The sequence below is a fragment of the Lepus europaeus genome, chromosome 20 (assembly GCF_033115175.1).
Source record: "Lepus europaeus isolate LE1 chromosome 20, mLepTim1.pri, whole genome shotgun sequence".
NCBI classification, from domain to species: Eukaryota; Metazoa; Chordata; class Mammalia; order Lagomorpha; family Leporidae; genus Lepus; species Lepus europaeus.
Genome location: NC_084846.1, coordinates 53,950,956 through 53,970,832, shown reverse-complemented (window position 1 = coordinate 53,970,832; position 19,877 = coordinate 53,950,956). Strand labels below are relative to the sequence as shown.

At 39.5% G+C, this 19,877-nt stretch overlaps 1 protein-coding gene across 1 annotated transcript in view; it reads right to left on the bottom strand.

The window, feature by feature from the left end:
• CALCR (calcitonin receptor) overlaps positions 1-19,877 on the bottom strand; it is a 47,780-nt gene that overhangs the window by 16,162 nt on the left and 11,741 nt on the right. The window contains exons 4-6 of the mRNA XM_062178596.1: positions 17,157-17,269; positions 13,814-13,905; positions 3,333-3,459 (exon numbers count right to left, since the gene is read on the bottom strand). Of these exons, the coding sequence (XP_062034580.1) occupies positions 3,333-3,459; positions 13,814-13,905; positions 17,157-17,269 (332 nt within the window). The remainder of the gene's footprint in view (positions 1-3,332; positions 3,460-13,813; positions 13,906-17,156; positions 17,270-19,877) is intronic.

Below are 19,877 nucleotides of genomic sequence, written 5' to 3'. Positions count from 1 at the left end.
AAAATGAAGTTTCAGATATTACAGAAATGAGGTGCTCAAGGGACACAACTGACAACGGCCAATTTTCACATCACTCAGTCAACTGAGGGTCTGTGAAGTTCTCACTGATGTCATAAGCTATTTTGAGTTACATTAAAAAAAGAGAGAATGAGAGAAAGAAAAGAATGTAAAGAAACAAGATTCTTTTCTTTGGCAAAAATCATTTGAGCGAAGAAACTGACCTCTTTGATGAGAAAGACACATAAACCCCAGGAATTCTGCATGGAGGAGCGAGGATATTCAGGGTTTTGGTTTTTGTTGTTTCTCCCTCAAAAACTCCTCTAGGGCAGTGCAACACCAGGGGGATGGTGACCATGTGGCCTCCCTCATGGAGGAGTAGCTTATTTCCTTTCAACATATTCCATGGGCTTTGGGAAGGCAGATCTTTTTGTCTATCAACTGCCGACTAAGTGGCCTGAGAGTTGGGTCAGAATGAAAAAAATAACCCAAACCTCTAGCTGCAGCAAGAAAGTGCCTAAGAATTATGTATTCTGTTTGCTTTTAAAGGAGCCATACGCCTGAATCATAGAGAAATGCTGACGGCCATGTTTTCCTTTAAATTATGACTTCTATGGTTTTCATGTTGCAATTTCAATAAATATTTGTAGAGTGACAAAGTCAAAGTCCAATAGCTTCCTTTTTTTTTCCTTCTGCCTTTTTTTTTTTTTTTTATCTCCACTTTTCTTGGCTAGGGAAAACCTTAATCTACTATTTTTTGGAATATCAGTTTTTCAAGTAAAATGCAATATTTCAAATTATTCATTTAAAGTAATTTTAAACAAATGATATTGTTTGGGACAAAGACCATCGATAGCACCACATGGCTAGAAAGGAGAGGCTGGCCTGGGTGTGACACACGTCTGTGTTTCAATCCCATCTCCAACTATTCACAGTGTGGGGAGCACCCAACTGCAGTTTTCTTAGCTTTCAACATGGGGATGAAATCCACCACTCAGCTGGGTCTTGTAAGGATTAAATTCAATGGGATGGATTTTACTTAAGTCAGTCAACATAAAAAAAAAGCGTATTTGTCACGGTAAACCCATTTGGTCCATTATTCTGCGTGTGACTGGACTTTGCTTCTGATAACAGGTATCATGGTGTAAAGATGGATCTCAATGCCTGTCTGGATATAATCACACTGCAAAAGTTATTAACACTGTGGATCCATCCAAAGCCAATTGCAGCTGCTTTCCCATGCCACGCCGCTGTCACGCAGGATGCACGCTCGGGGCAGACTTTACGCATTTTCGTCATGGAGTTGGCAGAACTGTCAAAAGCCAGTTTTGAAAGATGAGGCTATCACAGATGCTTGCATAACACAGCTGAGCAGAGAAACACAAAGGAAAATATCCCTTGGCCATTCACTGCGCTACAGAGCTTCTGTGTGTTCTTCCACACGCACTTCCTACCCTGCTCCCCTTGCCCTGGGCCCAGAGAAACACATTTCTGCGTCTCACAGGGCTCCCTTGCCCTCTGGTTTCTGATTGAGCTCAGTTAATGAGGTCCATCAGCAGAGCTGAGGGATGGAAGGGAGTGAACAGCGCTATTTATTTTCCCACTTCCTTTTGTGGGCTTGCTGCAGGCTGGGTGCGTCTCAAGTCCTGGAGGGTAGTCCTCACCACACCACCTCTCTGCCTTCACAGCCCTACATCTTTCCCTGCCACCATCCATTCAGCCTCGGGGTGGAGACTGTCCCTGCTGCTGCTAGCCCCCACTGTGCTGGCCACATATTTATATTTGTACGAAACAGAGGGATTTTGATTTTGCAGGATAAAAATGATCAAATCTTGATCCCTTCATAAGCAATCTTATAAATAGTTACATTACTAACTTGATTTGGGTCATCGAATTCAAGTGCAGACCATTAATGGGTAAGGAAAAGATGTACTGTCAAAAATGAAGGAAGGGAGGTTGGCAAAGAAGGTGGCAGAGAAGTGTTTGTGGATATTTTGAAATGGACATGTTTGCTGAGGGCAAAATTACTATGAATAAAACCTACCACTGTGCATCACTTGTACAGTCAACGGATAAGTGGGCCTTTATGTAAAGTAAGTAGTTCCTTGGTATTGCAGCACTTTCCAAGAGTCAGTCTTCTAGATGTGGAAACCTAGTCAACTAGTGTGGTGTTGCTAAGTCCTCACTGACTCATCACTGGAGACACCATCGTATCGGAGAACAAAAAGCCGACAGCAAGAAACAGCGATTTGACTCCCTGCTCCCCATGCTACATGAGATTTCAGCAAATCACTTTGTCTTTTCATCCTCAGGTTTATGATCTGTAAAATGAGGAGCCAGGACAAAACAACCTCCCACATCGCTCTTAGTTGTGGTTTTCAGGGACTGATATCAGTGAACCAGCAAAGCTGCAGGGTCCTTCTCCTCTGCCCTCCTCTGCAAGTACCTTTTGGCCAATGATTTCCCAACTCAGTTTCACTTGGTACCTATCGAATCTCTAGCATCCTGAAACAGCAGTGACCTAGTATTTACATAAGTTCCCTTGTTGATTCTGAAGTGCAGCCAGGTTTGGGAACCACTATGGAAACCACAAAGTTGGTGATAAAGAGACAGATTGGAGACCGATTTGAGTTGCTGGGAACAACTCTTGGGACACTTCCGGGAGTAGGGATCCAGAGAGGTTCTCAGTGTGGAGCTGTGATTTCAGCCCTTGTGTTCTCTAGACTACTCAAATGGGAAGATTTGCATGTGACCATGGCATACCTGAATAAGAATTGCATGGACTTATGTCCTATTGCCCCCAAATCCTTTTGTGATCCGTTGTTGTAGTACAAATCTTTTTACAAGTATGTGGACTTAGAGATCGACATTTATACATTTCATTAGAGTATGTGCACAGCTGCTCACAGCTGAAGAGACCAGCCCAACCCCAGCTGGGCACCAGAGCACCAGGGGGTCAGCATCTAGGCACACCGGGGACAGTGGGAAGCACTGCCTTAATGTACACGGTGTTGTCTAGGTCCACAAGATGTGCTCAGTACACTTCTCATAGATGTTAATGAATTATTAGTCACAAAAAATTCATGATTTATTTCACCATTTCCATGTGCTTATTATGATGCAAATATCCCCAGCCTTTTAACAAAACATGTAATAACTACTTCCAAGAACTACAAAGAAGTGGACTACGTGGCTTAACACAAAATTCCACTGTGAAAGTCAATACGATCACATGCAGAAAACTCTGATTAAATCAAACACGAGCACCCTGTTCACTGTTTACAGGCGCCATATCCTTCAGAAAAGAACTAAAGACAGAACCGTGCAGTGCTTACCGGATCCCTTCTCACCAGCTCACCGTTGGGCACAACTTCAACCAGATGGATGATGATAATCATAGAGTTCAGAATGTAAGTCAGAAACATGTTCTTGTGCAGGGTCACCCGCTGGCAACCAAGACTCCTGGGACCAAGAGAGACACAGAGCATCAATCAGTGCCGAAATGTTGGAGTACTTGGAAAAAGAGCCATTGAGTAATCTTTTTCCTATTCTTCTTAGCAACAGATGAGGGAACATACTATGATACTTTGAAATGATGATGGAAATGCATGTTATGAAAAAACTATGCATGAATTCCATTTTTCTTTGCAACAAAATAAACTTATCCTTTAATTCAACTTTCCCATGAACTTATAAATGAGTGAGGCCAGTCTCATCTTTAAGCCTCATTACTGCTTTTCTGTCTGATTTTTGAAACAGCTTTAAAAATAGCTCTCCAGTCATAGTAGCTCATCTTTTTCAGTCCTCAGGGTGACTTTATACAATAACTGATGAGTGATAAAATCACTTTTAATTATAACCAATGTTGTAGATTAATTAAGAGAAGGGCTCTTAAAACTGAGATCCCATAAGGGTTTGGAGTGTGCTTCAAAGGAAAAAAAATCTGTTGTTCATTGCTGTAACCAGGCAAAAAATACATGGCAAATGGGGTAAGAGAGCGTGATGTCAGAACGAAGGCTGCTGTGATGAGGGGCTGAAGCCATGTCCTCGGGCCACTGCATGTGCAGGCTTTGCTTCTCCTAACTCCTTTTCTTCTCCCATTTCTTGTAGCATCTTCTTAGAGCTCCTCTTCCACTTGGAATCATTGCTGTACACCCTTCTGATGGTAGAGCTCACACATGGGCAGGAAATTCCAGATACACTCAAATTTGACCTTGGGGTGAGGTATGTGATAGTTTGGGTCTGATGAGAATTACAGAAATGCTGTTGCTTCTTGGGAGAGTAATTTTGGGTATCAAGAAATTAAGGTTTTTATTTCTTCATCCTCTGTCTCACAAACCTGTACACATATGTTGGTGTGAATATTCACACCAATAAACATGAGTTTGCATGTTGTATTTCATTTTTTGTATACAATAGAGCGAGGTTGCATCATGGCTATCAAAGTTGAAATGATAATTCTAGATGAACAAAAAATGTGTTTTATCATGTTTGATCCAGTCAAAAAAATGTTGCTATGATGTATTCACCATGTGAAAACTTAAAACCTAACGATGCCAATCACTCATTATGTAACTGTTCCTAAAAACTGGATAGTGTAAAATAAGACTAGGAAAGGAAATTCTAGGAAAAGATGAAATATGGAGATGACTTGGGTTTGCTTACATTACTTCCCTATGTTTACAACTCAGGAAAGTGAGCTTCAATTATCTGTAGTAAAAAGTAAATTTTAGTACTAAGGGCATATGTTTGAGCAGGTTTTGATGAACGGAGCTACATTTTCCAACTTTTCAGAAGGTTTAGAATTAGTAGGAATTTTTTATAAAAGATTTATTCATTTATTTGAGAGGCATAGTTAACAGGCAGAGAGGAGGAGACACAGAGGGAATGATCTTCCACCTGCTATTTCACTCTTCAAATGGCTGCACTGACCCGGGTTGGGCTAAGCCAGAGCCAGGAGCCAGGAGCTTCTTCCAGGTCTCCCACATGGGTGCAGGGTCCCAAGGACTTGGGCCATCATCTGCTGCTTTCCCAGGCACATTAGCAGGGAGCTGGATCAGAAGTGGAGCAGCCAGGACTGGAACTAGCTCCCTCATGGGATGATGGTGCTGCAGGCTGCAGCTTTAACCCACTGTGCCACAGCGCCAGCCCCATTAATAGGCAACCAATAAACATTTTTAATTTGTTGAGCTGGGATAGAATGAAGAACTTTACAAGTATATATCTTGGAGGCAGCCTATGGTAAAGATGGGGTTTAGAGAATAGCTCGCTTGCTCAGTATCTGCCTCCCACCTCCAACTATGGACTACTTAAATAAAGTAGCAACAGGGAAATTTCTGAAATAAACCAAACTTGGGGCCAGCATTGTGATTATGGATAAAGCCACTGCATGCAACACTGGCATCCCATGTGGGCCCCAGTTTGAGTCCTGACTGTTCCACTTCCAATCCAACTTTCAGCTAAGGGCCTGGGAAAGCCACAAAAGATGGCCCCAAGTGCTTGGACCCCTGCTACCCACATTGGACACCCTGAGGAAGCTCCTGGATCTTGGTTTTGATCTGGCCCAGCCATGGCTCTTGTAGCCAAAAGGCAGTGAACCAGAGGGGTCTGTCTGTCTCTCTCTCTGCCCCCCCACCCCCCATGCTGTTAGGACTGTGCAGAAGGTGGCAGTCACAGATGCAGCTGAGCCAAATGCAGCGATGGAGATGGAAGAGTCCCCTGCAGGGAATGGATGGAATCTTTCACCCAGGCAACCTTTTCAAGTCTTCATTTGCAACCTACATTTTGTGCTGTTGTAAAGCCAATTAAGTTTGATTTTTTTTTAAGAACTGAGAGCCAGTCTTTTGTTGTTTTTCTTTGAGCTTTGACCACTGAAAGTGCTTCTAGTATATCAAAGAATTATACTCAGTGGTGTTTTATAACTTATACTCTGTATCATAGTGGGCATTTGCCTTCAGTTAGGTACTCACTACTATTGAACATTATTCTTTTGCTGAACATGAGCAAAAATATATTTCTAGTACTGTGTACTTGTGTGAGTATAGAATGGATATGAGAGACATGGAACATTCATCAGTGGGACAAAGAGAATGGCAGTCTAAAGTTTGGTCTCTAAAGGAAGGGCATGAGTAAGGCTTGCATATGAGTTTGTTTTTTGGACATTTCAATACAATTTCTGCTTATTGAGTTCTAAAATTGCTATTATACTGACTCAATGACATTTACACTCATCTTTTTGAAGTGAGATACTTTAAATATATCAAAATTCAATCAATGGTCCAACACATATTCCTGTGCACTGCTTATGATCCAGGCCTTGTGGGAGACCGTAGGGATCCAATGGTAGACAAATAGGCAGCTTCTAATCCCAGGGACTCTATGACCCACAGCTGCTCATTCACTTGTATTGTGATAGTGGCTTTACATAGGTGTGAGTATCATTATATTCTTAGAATTGTATGTATGGGGGCTGGTGCTGTGGCGTAGCAGGTAAAGCCGCTGCCTGCAGTGCCAACATCCCATATGGGTGCCAGTTTTAGTCCCAGTTTCTCCTCTTCTGATCCATCTCTCTGCTATGGCCTGGGAAAGCCTTGGAAGATGGCCCAAGTCCTTGAGTCCCTGCACTTGTGGGAGAGACTGGGGAGAAGCTCCTGGCTGTGGACTGGTGCAGCTACAGCCATTGTGGCCATCTGGGGAGTGAACTTGCAGATGGAAGACCTCAATATCTCCCTCTCTCCTTCTCCCCCCACCCCTTTCTGCCTCTGCAACTCTGCCTTCAAATAAATAACCTTTAAAAGAAGAACTGTATCTATAAACTTCATTGAGTTTGTTCTCTTCATATTAATACTACCTTAACATGAGAAATGAAAAAATTACTTTAAAAAGTGCGATGCTAGAGAGGATGAACTAAATTTAACATTTAAAAAACAGCACATACATTCTTTTGCTTAAATGAGCATAAGAGAAACTGACAACATTTTCCTGTCAAACCTGAAATGTCTTAAGTTGAAATAGCACAAACCTGATGTTATCTATACTTTATTCCCCTGATAAGAAAACAGGCATTCAGATGGAAAGAACATTGGTTATTATTTGTGACAGCAAAGCCTAAGTACTATAGCTTCTCCATAAGTGGGAAGAGAAGACAACATAATGTACTTCTGTCTTGACCCAAAGTGTCATTCAGATGCAAAGAAGAGATAATGACCTACTTGAGTGTGAACCTTAAGATGTCATATTTTAAGGCTAATGCTAGTAGTCATTTTTACAGTTGTATTTAATCTGGTATAAATCTTTCACATTAGGATTTGTTTCAACAAGTTGCTCTGTCTTATGTGTGTGTGCTTTTTGAGAGCTTGCAGTTGTATGAGAAGGCATTTGTGTGCCTTGGTTTTGTGGTCTTGTAGATCACTTTACCATCACAAGGTGAGCAAGAGCAGGGTTTGCTCCTATAGAATACACTTTGATTATAGTTACATTTGAAGTAAATGAGGAAAGCAGCAAATAATAAAACAATTAAAGATTGTCATAAATTTACTGGTGCATGGGAAAACATCAATTAAAAATCATTTTCTGTAATTGGTATAAGTCCAAGTTGTACCTTCCATTATAACATTTTAAGATTTTCTTTACCTCGTTTTCATACCTTGTTCACAAAGGAAATGAAAATTGAGGAAGGAGAGGAGGAGAGAGGGAATAATGAGGAATAAACTGCATTAATACTCCTAAAAAATCCTCCATCTTTCTTGTTGGAAAGGGACTTTATGCCTTAAGACTGAGCACAGAATGCTTATCTTAAAGGAATTCCCTTATGATAATGATTTTTGCTTTTTTTCATATCACAACTGTTCCATGGGTGAACAATATGCCATGATATGACCAACAGATATCTTTTGTCCATGGCAAGTTGGAAGAAAGGATGCCATTTTTGATATTTTTGATTTAGCAGGTTCCCTGGGAGAACAGGAAGGCAGTCAAAGATGTATAATGGGGGACTGAACACCATCTATTCATCTAACGTATGGACAGAATTGTACGGCACACTGAGTGGGTGGTAGAACATCTAGATGCCCTAGTGGAAGCCTCCTTCTACAACTTCTGTGACTACCTATACTTTTTGTCATGTAATGAAGACACTGATTTCCAACATGCATTTCCAGCAACTTTCACATAGGAATAACAGATATTTAAACTATTTAGTAATTAGAAAGACATGGATACCAATTGATCATGATGAATAACAATGAAAGTTGTTTATTTTGAAAGAGCACAGTATTTAGAATTATTCTACAGAAATGAAAACTGATAAATTGTAAGTGGCAATCATGGGGTAAGTGGACTGATTGTAAAATTCCTGAAAATAGGACTAAAGTACAATAAATGTCTACTCCTGTGACTTTCCCGAACTATTCTCCCCTAAAGGATCCTCATCTTAGCTCTCTTTGTGACATTTATAGTTGGCATCTAGTAGTGAGAGCTCTCGCTGAACTAATTTGATGGTCATGGTCAATCCTTCTCCATGTTGTTACTTCAATTCTTCCTGCAAATGTTGAAACTGAATGTTATCTGAATGTCTTTTATATTTGACAGGTGGACCAGAAATAACCTGTATATCATCCTGGAGTTATTTAAATTTCTATACAGTTATGACTTTTAGTATTGCCTTTTCTAAGATTTGAATCACTGAAATATTTTTTTCTCCAGGTTAAAGAAGGTATAGAAGTTCAATTCTATTCTTCTAAATAACAAAGACTTTTGATATGCACTCTACATTAATTTTCCAGTAGCACAGGGAGCATGATTCCTATTTGTTTCAGGGTTACATAAGCCTGACTTTTACCTTCCTTGGCATACTCAGAATAAAATCTCATTAAGATTAGAGGCATCCTTTAACGATCTCACTCAGTAATTTTCCAAGACTTCTAGTGAAGATTGCCATTCCATAACCTCCTGTATATTCAGTGACTTTAAATTCCTCTGCAGGACCCCTTCACCTGCTGGTTTAAGGACACCTGCAGGGTCACTCCTCATTACAGACATTCTAAGGACCATTTGCAGAGTTTTGAGTGAGATTTCAATGGGATGATTATGAACGCGGCATCAGGTCTCAGAAGCGGAACTGCGTAACTTCTCATTTTGTCTTCATGAAAATTTTATGAAATTGACTGGATTTTGCAAAATAACAACTCTGGGAATACGGAAAAAAGCAAGAAAGTGCCGATTATGTTTTTGCTCAGGTTTCATACAGGTGATGCCATTTAACTGCACAAACCCAAAACTCTCAGAATGTAGAGTACAAATCTTAAGGACAGGTTGTGTGTCTGTACAAAAATTCTGGGAAACTTTTGCTAATTAAAAGTCAACTGATAAATCCAAATAACTTTCTACTTTAACAGTCATGTCTAATATTTCTGTCATCCAAATACTAAAGAAAATTGAAGAAGTCAAGAACATACTTCACTTCTTAAGAAAACAGACATCCCTGATATTTTTAGTTTGGAAAGGTTTAAGAACCTATTTGGCATTTTAGCATGTATTTTTCATATCTTATTCATTTCTTGTTGTCTCTTCTTTGGAGACCTAGCTATTTAAGTTTATATCTTCTCATTATTTATTAGAGTTAGATTTTAAACTGATAAAACTTATGATCCCTTCCCAGATTTGAGATGTTTTTCAGGCGAGCTCTTGGAACTGAGAGGTACCGAGACAAAATCAGATGCTTCCAACATGATCTTTCCCCTTATTTTCTCAAGGGTTTAACTGAAGTCTTATTGCTTTGGGACCAACTGGAGTTAAGAAATGTCTTAATTTGTCTATGTGCTGCAGTTTTAAACACTCACTTTTAGTCGCTTAATATAGATGATACTTGGAAAAAAACATTCTTCCTTGACTCTCACATCTTATCACTTAAGTGACTAGAAAAATAAGAAGTTAAGAAATGCTCCCTTCAAACTGACCTAAGTCTGGACTATGTTTATCAGTTGCTTGCTTATAAATTTCAGGGATTTTTTTTCTTTCAATTTTCTTATGATCACATTAAGAATCCCTTAAAAACAGACTTTTAGCCGAAGCCTTTTTAACAAAGGTTGTGTGGTGATGTATTTATTCATCATGGTGAAATGCATTAAAAAATGAACCAACATTCCAAGACTAATCATGCTATGTGATGATTACACTGCTGTGTTCTGACCACTATAATTGAAAGTACTCTTCTGTTCTAATTCTAGTAATTAATAACTCATGTCTTGTTGCTTTGTTTATCGATATTTCCTCTATTAAACCACTTCTAGGAGAACCTCATTGTTTATTTACGCTGTTATTTAATGTTCAGTTATACTGCTTACCCAGCATAAGAATCTTGACCAAGATGTATACAAAAGTTAAAACGGTTTTGGAAGAAATAGTGAATGTGCTAAGGACAGGTTTGTAGGTGGTTTTCTCCCTTTGGTTTAATTTTCTTTAGTTTAGTCATGGTGATATTTTAATAAAAATCAAGTTAAGACATATGAATCATTGCATATTTAATTACATACACATCTTGGAAGTACGGAGCATTATTTATAGTAGTCTGAGCCTATACAAGCTTTTCTTCACCATTTGTATTGCACCACCACAACCATCATCAGTACCAAAAAAATGATGATCCTAATAGTGATACCAAATTCTTGCACTTCACCTGTTTTGTGTCAGACACGAATCCAGGTACCTTACCTGTATTATTTCTATAGAATTGATTTCACGTTCAAGCATAACTACTAAACTTGGTACATCTCTAAAGAACACGTGGCTAGCTCACTCTGAATCTACATCTGTGAGTACACTTTAGAAAGCCAGTGTGGGGTATGCCTGCTTTCTTATTACTAGGGTTTGCTGTGATTCAAGCATATTTTGCAGTTTCACTTAAATATACAGCTAGCTGAAAAGCTCTGGTTTTACATTGCTCTAAAGATGACAAACATTTTCAAGTATTCAAGTTGTTACGTGTTTTCTCATATGTCGCTTTCTAGTATAATCATGTAGACATAAAACCTAAAGAAGCAAGCATCTGTGAATTAAGTTTTGTAGAAACACACTCTGATGGTTTTCTTCTTAATCTGACGTCTCCAAACAGTATTGTCTTGGAGTGTTAGCTGAGCAGCACCATCAGACAGCGATTGTCAGAGCTATCTTGGCTCTAGAGCTTGTTGATCCCCACCTAAGTTAGCTCATGCCTGTAGGGATCTCTGATGAAGGAGTCTTCAGCTTGAACAAAATGAACAGTCCCTCTGCCTATATAAGTCCATGAGGCATGTTCCCATATCAGATATTTACACACATGTAAGATATTTAGCTGAACAGGTACTTATTAGCTATTTAGCTGCCACCAAATCCAAACAATAGAGAACAGAATATCAAGATTCTTTTTCCTAGCCAATTTCATTCTCCACATTGAAAAGCAGAAACTGTAGGAGAGGGAAAGTATGAAAGTGTAAGAAGTGTAAGATACCATAGTAGTGTAGAACTTAGTCTGTGTTTGCAAGAAGGGGCAATGACATTCAAATGGCCAAGAGACACATGAAAAAATGCTCAAGATCACCAGCTGTCAGGGAAATGTAAATAAGTCCACAGTGAGGTTTTACCTCAACCCAGTTAGAATGGCTCTCATACAGAAATCAACAATGAATGCTGCCAAGGATGTGGAGAAAGGTACCCGAGTCTTCTCTTGGTGGGAAGGTAAACTGGTGCAGCCACCGTGGAGACAATATGGAGATACCTCAGAAAGCTGTAAACATGTCTACCATATGGCCCAGCCATCGCACTCTAGGAAATTTACCCAAGGTAAATGAAATCAGCACATGAAAGAGTTATCTGTACCCTCATGTTTACCGCAGCTCAATCCACAATCGCTAAGATATGGAATCAACCCAGATGTCTACTAACTAATGGCTGGGTAAAGAAAATGTAAATATATATACACTGTGGAACACTACTCAGCTGTAAAAAAAGAGTGAAATCCTATCTTTTGCAACAAAATGGATGCAACTGGGAAACCATTATACTTAGTGAAATAAGCCAGTCCTAAAAAGACAAATATCATATGTTTTCTCTGATCTGTGATAACTAGTAAAGTACAAAAAATTTATGTAATATATGTGACTGAAACTGACATTTTGAGGTTTAATTATTATTTACAGCCCTTGTCTCTACTGTTGAGGAACAGTGTTTTTTCTTCTTACTCTTTGTTGAATTCTTTACTTTGTGGAGGGTTAAGCTTATGAGTATAAAACAGAGAGAGGCTGGTGCTGTGGCATAGTGGGTAAGGCCACCGCCTGCAGTGTTGGCATCCCAAATGGGCGCCAGTTTGAGACCCCGCTGCTCCACTTCCAATCCAGCTCTCTGCTATGGCCTGAGAAAGCAGAAGATGGCCCAGATCCTCAGGCCCCTGCACCTGCGTGGGAGACCCAGAAAAAGCTCCTGGCTTCAGATCAGAGCAGCTACAGCTGTTGCAGCCAATTTGGGAGTGATCCAGTGGATGGAAGACCTCTCTCTCTTTCTCTCTTGGCCTCTCTTTCTCTCTGTAATTCTGACTTTCAAATAAATAAATAAATCTTAAAAAAACAAACAAACAGAGTATGCCATTGTAAAAATTAAAAGAAAGACTAAGGAAGGAAGGAGGAGGGAGGGTGGGCACAGGGCAGTAGGGAGGTAGGGTGGGTAGTATCGCCAAGCTCCTAAATCTGTGTATCTGAAGTACATGAAATTTGTTCACCTTATATAAATAAAAACTTACTACACAAACAACAAAAAATGGGTTAGTGTAATACCTCAGACCTCTCATTTAAAGACATAACACCAAATTAACACAACAATGTTACTGCCTCACATCGTTTTGAGGTCTTTCCTGAAAATTAGAATCAACATCCTAAATTCTCCATTTTTGTAAAATCAGTGTCGGTATTAGCTTAATCATTTTGTTGTAGATAATCAGTCAAGTACATAGACTCAGTCTCATTCTAAATCCTCATTGGAATTTTATTCTTCTTAATGTCTTTTTAAAAATTTTATTAACCTAAAAAAACAGATTTAATGCATTTCATAGATATAATTCTAAGATAACCACACTTCCCTCTCTCCCTTGCTCAATCCAGTCTCCTTCATTTCTTTCTTTTTTGTTCCTTCAATTTTTGCATAACATAATTTCAATTTACTTTATAATCACAGGCTCATTGGCGAGTTTTGGAAGATGACTGTGGTTAACAACAATAGGCTTGCAAGGGCACAGAACTGACCCTAGACAACATGCTGCCATCTTCCAGAAGCTCTCCTTCCTCCGCACAGTGTGAGCTAATGCCAGCAGAGAGACTCGGGACTCAGCTTCTTTCCCAGGCAACCCCTTCTTGGCCTTCCCAGCCCCATTTCTTTTCTGGCCAAATCTCCTTGTGACATAGCTCACTGCGGGCAGAGTGCATCTGAACTGGTGTCTGTGGTCTTCCTCTATTTGAGTGGGGATAAGAGAAGGTGGAAGATCCCCAAGAGGAGCCTTAGCCACAGTAAGTGGTACCTTTACTCTCTTACCACAGTATACTCCCGGGCTCACAAGGATGATGTATGATTTTGAGGAGGAATACTGCCTTTGACAGTGATAGCGAGCATGCCCTGTTAGCCTCAAAGATGGGGTTAAAAAACCATGTTATTCATTTAATTTTCTGGCTACTTCATGGCTCCTACAGTTGCCTGTTTCTTGTGATTAGCGGGTAATCCTCAACCTCACTCTTGCAGAATTTACCAATTACTTCAATAATTTAGAATAAAAAGCAGAGGCAGTCCGCGTACTCACCTGAAACACATAAAAATCCCCAGGGAAATCACCAAGGTAAAAATCGACAGAGAATGACCCACAATAGCCAGATAGTATAGTGCGTATGCATTCTGGAACACAGAAAAAAGTGTAGAAGCCACAGATGAGTAAATAATTATAAAAAGGGGAAATAGCTTCTGCTTCTAAATACAAGTATAAATCAATACATTGTTTCCTCCTTTAAAAAAGGATACTAAAATTACAACAAATATTTCAGAGAATGAAATTATTTTTAATCTTTACTCATTATTTAATAGAAACAATTGATTTTAAAGAATAAAGTGGCTTGAGATGAATTAAACTAATTTAAAAATATATTTCAGAACTAGCTTTATTATTATTATTTTCAAGTTTCTTAACAGACACATAAAAATTATATGTAAGTTTTCAAAGCGTTAAAAATTATCATTCTTTATGCCCAGCAAATGATGCAGGCTAGGTTTAATTTCGGGAGTCTTATCATAGACATTGGCCATGTCTACTTCACAGACCTGGCAGAATAGTAATCTAATATCCGTATTCTCCTGTCTCTCAGCACTAGGTATAAACAGAGGGAGCAGAAAGTATGGTGGCAGGTGATTTTGCTTAACCTAGGATTAAAATACAAACAATTTTATATGTCAATTAAAAAAGGAAATTTGAAAAATAAAAAAAACAGTATCATTAAAATGTAGCTGGTTGAAGAACCAAAACTTTTCTCCTTGACAGCCATTTGTTAATTCTTTTTTCCCATAGTCATGCTTAATGTTAGTTCTTCGCTTATAGTTGTATGTTAGTTGCCTCCAAAAGAATGTCTTCCTTCATTAATGGCATACCATAGCATCTTTAGCCTAGTCATCATACAGAGAGAAGAGATTTCATTTTCACCATACAAAAAGAAGAGATTGATCCAGTCATCCATCTCTCTCGGTCTCTGCCTCTGTCTCTCGCATACATACACACACAATTTTGACACCAGCTTTTGCAATTAGTATTATTTCATTTCATCAGTTATAACTGAAGTAGAGAGGAATCTGTTGGAGCTGGGGGTGTTTGTTTTCACTTGCTCTTTTTCTTAATGAAGCATACTTTGTGTATAATGTTGTAGTTGTGTTTTTACTGCTTGACTTATTTGAAGTTTCTTCCACAGTTTATTGGGGTCTTGGTATGAACACAAATGTAGTGTAGATAAATATGGAAGAGTCACATAACCTGGAACATTCCCATTCTTGTTAATCGCCTTGTGAAAGGTCTGAGATTGAAACACCAATTCTAGTAAGACACTCTCAAAGCTCATAGAACTCTTTGGTTACGTGCATTATTGCTGTCCTGAGACAAATATTCCCTGCTTAGTCCTCAAAATTTCCAAGTGGACTAATCAGCTTCTCCTGAATTGTGCCCATTATACCATCTGACGGGGCATTTACATATTGGTGCCCATTTTCTGTGTTGATATCAATTTCCTAACAGTATTTAAATCCTCACAAATAATGATAACAAAGTTGGAATAGTTGGTTTATAACTGGAGCTGAAACAAAAAAACACATTCAGATAGTTTCCTTGGGTCGGTAGAATTTAAGAGTCTTTTCAGCGTCTGTCTTTTCTCCCAGGAATTTGTTTTCTGGCTATTTTCCAAGAAAATTCACATAATTCCCAGCTATTTTTGAAAGACAACTTCTATAAATGGACTCCTGGTTTTAGTTGCCTTCAGAGTTGCCCTCACTTAAAAATATAAAGTTTCCCTCACTTAAAAAAGCAAAAAACAAACGTATTCCTCTGAATTAGGGTCAGACTGGGTGAGACTAAACCTAAACCAGCAGCTCATAACTCAGGTGCCATCTTTCTGTCTCTCAGGACTGAATAAAATTTTTAAAAATTACATTCTAGGTTGGTTTCCTCAGTTTTTGTGACAATATTTATATGGAAGATTTGTGTAAATAATTTTAAACATTATAGAAGGGAACATATCTTAGAATTCTTTACTTCCTTCTCAGATGAGACCAATGTGAGAAGGTCAAACATGGCAACACTCGAGAACTGTTTATCTGAACTTGCACTATTTCTAACTCAGTTAACATGGTTTTATATATATATATATATATATATATATGTATATATATATAGCGTTAACTAAATATATATACATATATTAACTAAATATATACATATACATACATATATATATATATATATATATATATACACATATATATTTGTGAAGTCACATCCAGCACTCATTTAGGAAATTCCTAACTGTAACCTGTCATTTCAATCAGACTTTAGCAAGTCAACAGTTCTCCGTTAGGGTGTAGACATGCATCTGATTTTCAGGGTAGACTCGGCAGTTTGTGAAGAGGTCATTGGCTTTAGTGCTCTCTGTCTATGCTTGTGACAAGGGGTCCTTCCAATCAACTGGTGGCTAATCTAATCAACTTGCTTACCTTTTGCTGTTGTTTGTTCTGTTTTTAATAAAAGGAAAGTTTCCTATACTCCCATGCTTCTTAAGAGAAAACAGAAGCATGATGTGCTTTTAGCTTCCAGCCCAGAAATGAGTTCACTGCCCCACCTTGAAGGGAACACTACTGTAGGTTTCTGCTGCAGCCGGCAGGATTCTCAGAGATAGGGAAACTTGACTAACTGTTTCTCCCAGGTCCATGGACTAGGAAGGCTAATTGCAGGCTTAGTGATCTTTTCACATTTCCAATGGATCTCATCGAAGATCTGGGCTTTCTCCTCCCCCCCCCCCCATTTGCTTAAATAAATGTTTCTACCAGAGATGATGTCAAAATATTTAACTGCCACCAAGACATAAGTGCTAACAAATCAGAATGGGCTCCTTCTGGAAATAATGTAAACAGCCACCCTGTATCCATGGGCTGACAAGAAGTCCCATTTTAGGGATTTCTTCGAAGTCTGATAGTAAAACTAACACCGTCTCCAACACGGAGAGGCAACCATTAGCTTGTGCCTTGTGGAAAAATCTGTAGTTTTAGAAGTCTTCTGGAAGGGGAGAGATGTTAGGGAGCCCTTGAAAATGCTACCTAGTTTCTGGCGTCAGTGAGAATCCCATCAACTGCTCTGTGGACACAATTCCTTTGCCATAAATCACCTGATTCCATCTGCACATGGAATGTCCATTGTCACTGAGTGACAAGCAAGAAGTGAAACATTATTTGCTCTAATGCCATTGCATGGAGAACCTAGAACTTAACAGGTCATCATCTGATTTCCTTTGGTAAAGAATCCTGGCTTCTGGGTAGCAGATACTGCACAGTTATGCATCCATTTCCATGCACACCTAATGGCATTCTCACCCCACGCTGAGATGTGAAACCCAGCCTACCTGCAGTTTCTCAGGAGTGAACGCATTACACATAGTATAGTTGGACCAGGTCTGGTTGTTCCCAGGGTGTTTAAACCAAACTCCTGTTTCATCACAATATTTTGTAACCTTTTCTGTTAAGGAAACATAATAGTTCCATTAGTATACCAAAAATTTTCCAAGAAGGAAAAATAATCAGTTAAATCCTAAAAGCCATTTCAAAGGTGTATTCACTTGAATGTGAATATAAGCTCATAGAAACTACATGAGTCGTGTATCATCCCAGATGAGTTAATATGCTCGTCTCATGCCATCTGCAGCAGGCTCACTGTGAAGCAGGCATCGCCAACTCCACTTTACAAATAGTGGCAGAGGTTCTACAGTTTTAAAAACATCACTAGGACTGAGCCAGAATTTAAATCCAAGGCTATCAGACTCCAAAGTTATATATAGCTATACCTGAATTCAATTTTTAACAGACTCACTTCTGATTACAGTAGGGACTACATGAGAAGATCAAAACCATGGCTTACTTCATTTATATGCAATGTTTTTATTAGGCCAATGGCATGAAATTAGTTTTTGTGGATCAAATGGTCAAAGATTAGCAATTCCTATGGTTAAAGCCAATAGAACAAAGAAATTCAAAACTAAAAGATATGTCAGGAAGTCATATTTTTCTTGCCTCTCATAAAGATTTCACTTAAATCATCTCTCTTCATATCACAGAAAAGATCCTGGGATTGATGATAACCAATCTAATCTTACCTGTGATTTTAAAAAGGTGTTTGTAATGGCAACACTTTGTTATCTTGTAAGAAAGCAATATTCTCAAAATTTATTTATTTTGAAAGGCAGACAGAGACAGAAGACAAAGAGAAATCTCCGTTTGTTGGTTCACTCCCCAAATGCCTACAATAGTTAGGTCTGGGGAGGCTGGGGCTCAGTCTAGGTCTCCTACGTGGGTGGCAGGGACCTAACTCCCTGGGCCATCATTTGCTACCTCCCAGGGTGCACACCAGCAGGAAGCTGGAATCCAGAGAACAGCCAGGACTGGAACCCAGGCACTCAGATATGCGATGTGGTTCTCCCAAGCAGCATCTGACCTGCTGCGTCAGATGCCTGTCCCAGAATGTATTATTTTAAAATCAAGATGAAAATAAATTGGTTTAACAAAGTTATGCACCCATGTATGGGGGAAGAAGCCCGTTCCACTCATGGATTAAACTGGAAGAAACATTATTGCTTTAACGGAAGTCTGGACTGAGCCATTTCCTCATTTTAACTGTTGCACTTACGGAGAATTTGTCCTCCTGCACCTGACAACTCTTTCAATATTTGAAGAATGTTAATTGAATATTTTACTCTAAGCAAATGACTCCTCTGAAACTTTGGTTTTTACATTCTTGCATCTTCCTTCATCCTGTCAGCTCTTTTGAATTTCAGTATTATTCACTCTATTATCAATCACTTTTTTTTTTTTCAAAATGAAATCCCTGACATTTTTGCTAACGTGTTTTGTGCATCACTAAGATGTAGGTCAATACGCGTTGGTGTTGTGGAGCAGTGGGTTAAGCCCCTGCTTGCAACCCCTACATCCTACATTGGAACACTGGTTTGAGTCCCCTCTTCTCCACTTCCGATGCAGCTTCCTGCTAATGCACCTGGAAAGGCAGTGGAAAATGGGCCAAGTACTTGGGCCTCTGCTACCCATTCAGGAGACTTGGATAGAGTTCCTGGCTCCTGGTTTCAGCCTGACCCAGACCTGACTATAATGGCCATTTAGGGAGTGAACCAGCAGATGAAAAATCAATCTCTCTCTCTCGCTCCTCCTCCCTCTGCCTTTCAGATAAATGAATCTTAAAAAAAAAAAAAAGAATTCAAGTCAATAATAAAAGCCCTATTTTTTATTTGAGTGCGTTGGATCAGATACAGCTTTGTGAACAGACATACTGAATGCACGTTATTATTTCCTTTGATGTGGATCATCCCCCAGCTGCGAGCTATCTAAACCAGGCTGGAAGATGGATCTCTGCCTGGAGATCCCTGTTCTGCTGATCAAAACCTTGCCCTTCGGTCGACAGTTACAGCTGCTTTGGCGAGAGATGGTTGCCACTTTGGAACTGGCCAAGTAGCCTCAACTGCAGCACTGCTCTTTGAGCCATTGATGTTACCTCTACTGTAGTTGTCAAATCAAAGATAACGGAGCATCCATTATTGGGGAGAGAGAGGGAGAGCCTAAAGCATTATCATCAAATGGTATGTAGTGAGTTCACAGGAATGCAGCGCGGAGCCAGGCGCTGAGCCGAGCCCCCTTTCTGCACGTCCCAACTTTGCCATCCAAAAGGGGCATTCCCAGAAGTTTCTGGCCTGCTCTGCTTTGGAAAGAGCCCCTCTGCCATCCCATTTCCTTTACCTATACCTCAGTGAGGTGGTGGTGGCCACGGAGAGTCCAAAGAGCATTTTCCAAACATCATCTCATGCAGATTCCTCTCTCTGCTCTAACTGGGATCCTAGAGCAATTTAAGCACTCTCTGCTGGCTCTGGATTACTTCCCCCTTGAGTACAAATCTCTCCCCCAACAAGGACTCCATGTTGTGTTTGTTGTCGATTCCACTTGTTTTAGCACTTGGGTCTCCTTTATAACTAAGATTTAGACCCCTTTTCAGTACCTTACCCCAGATGTATTGCAATCAGGCAGATTTCCTATCTGGTTTCTTAAAACAAAACTTTTCTGTCCCT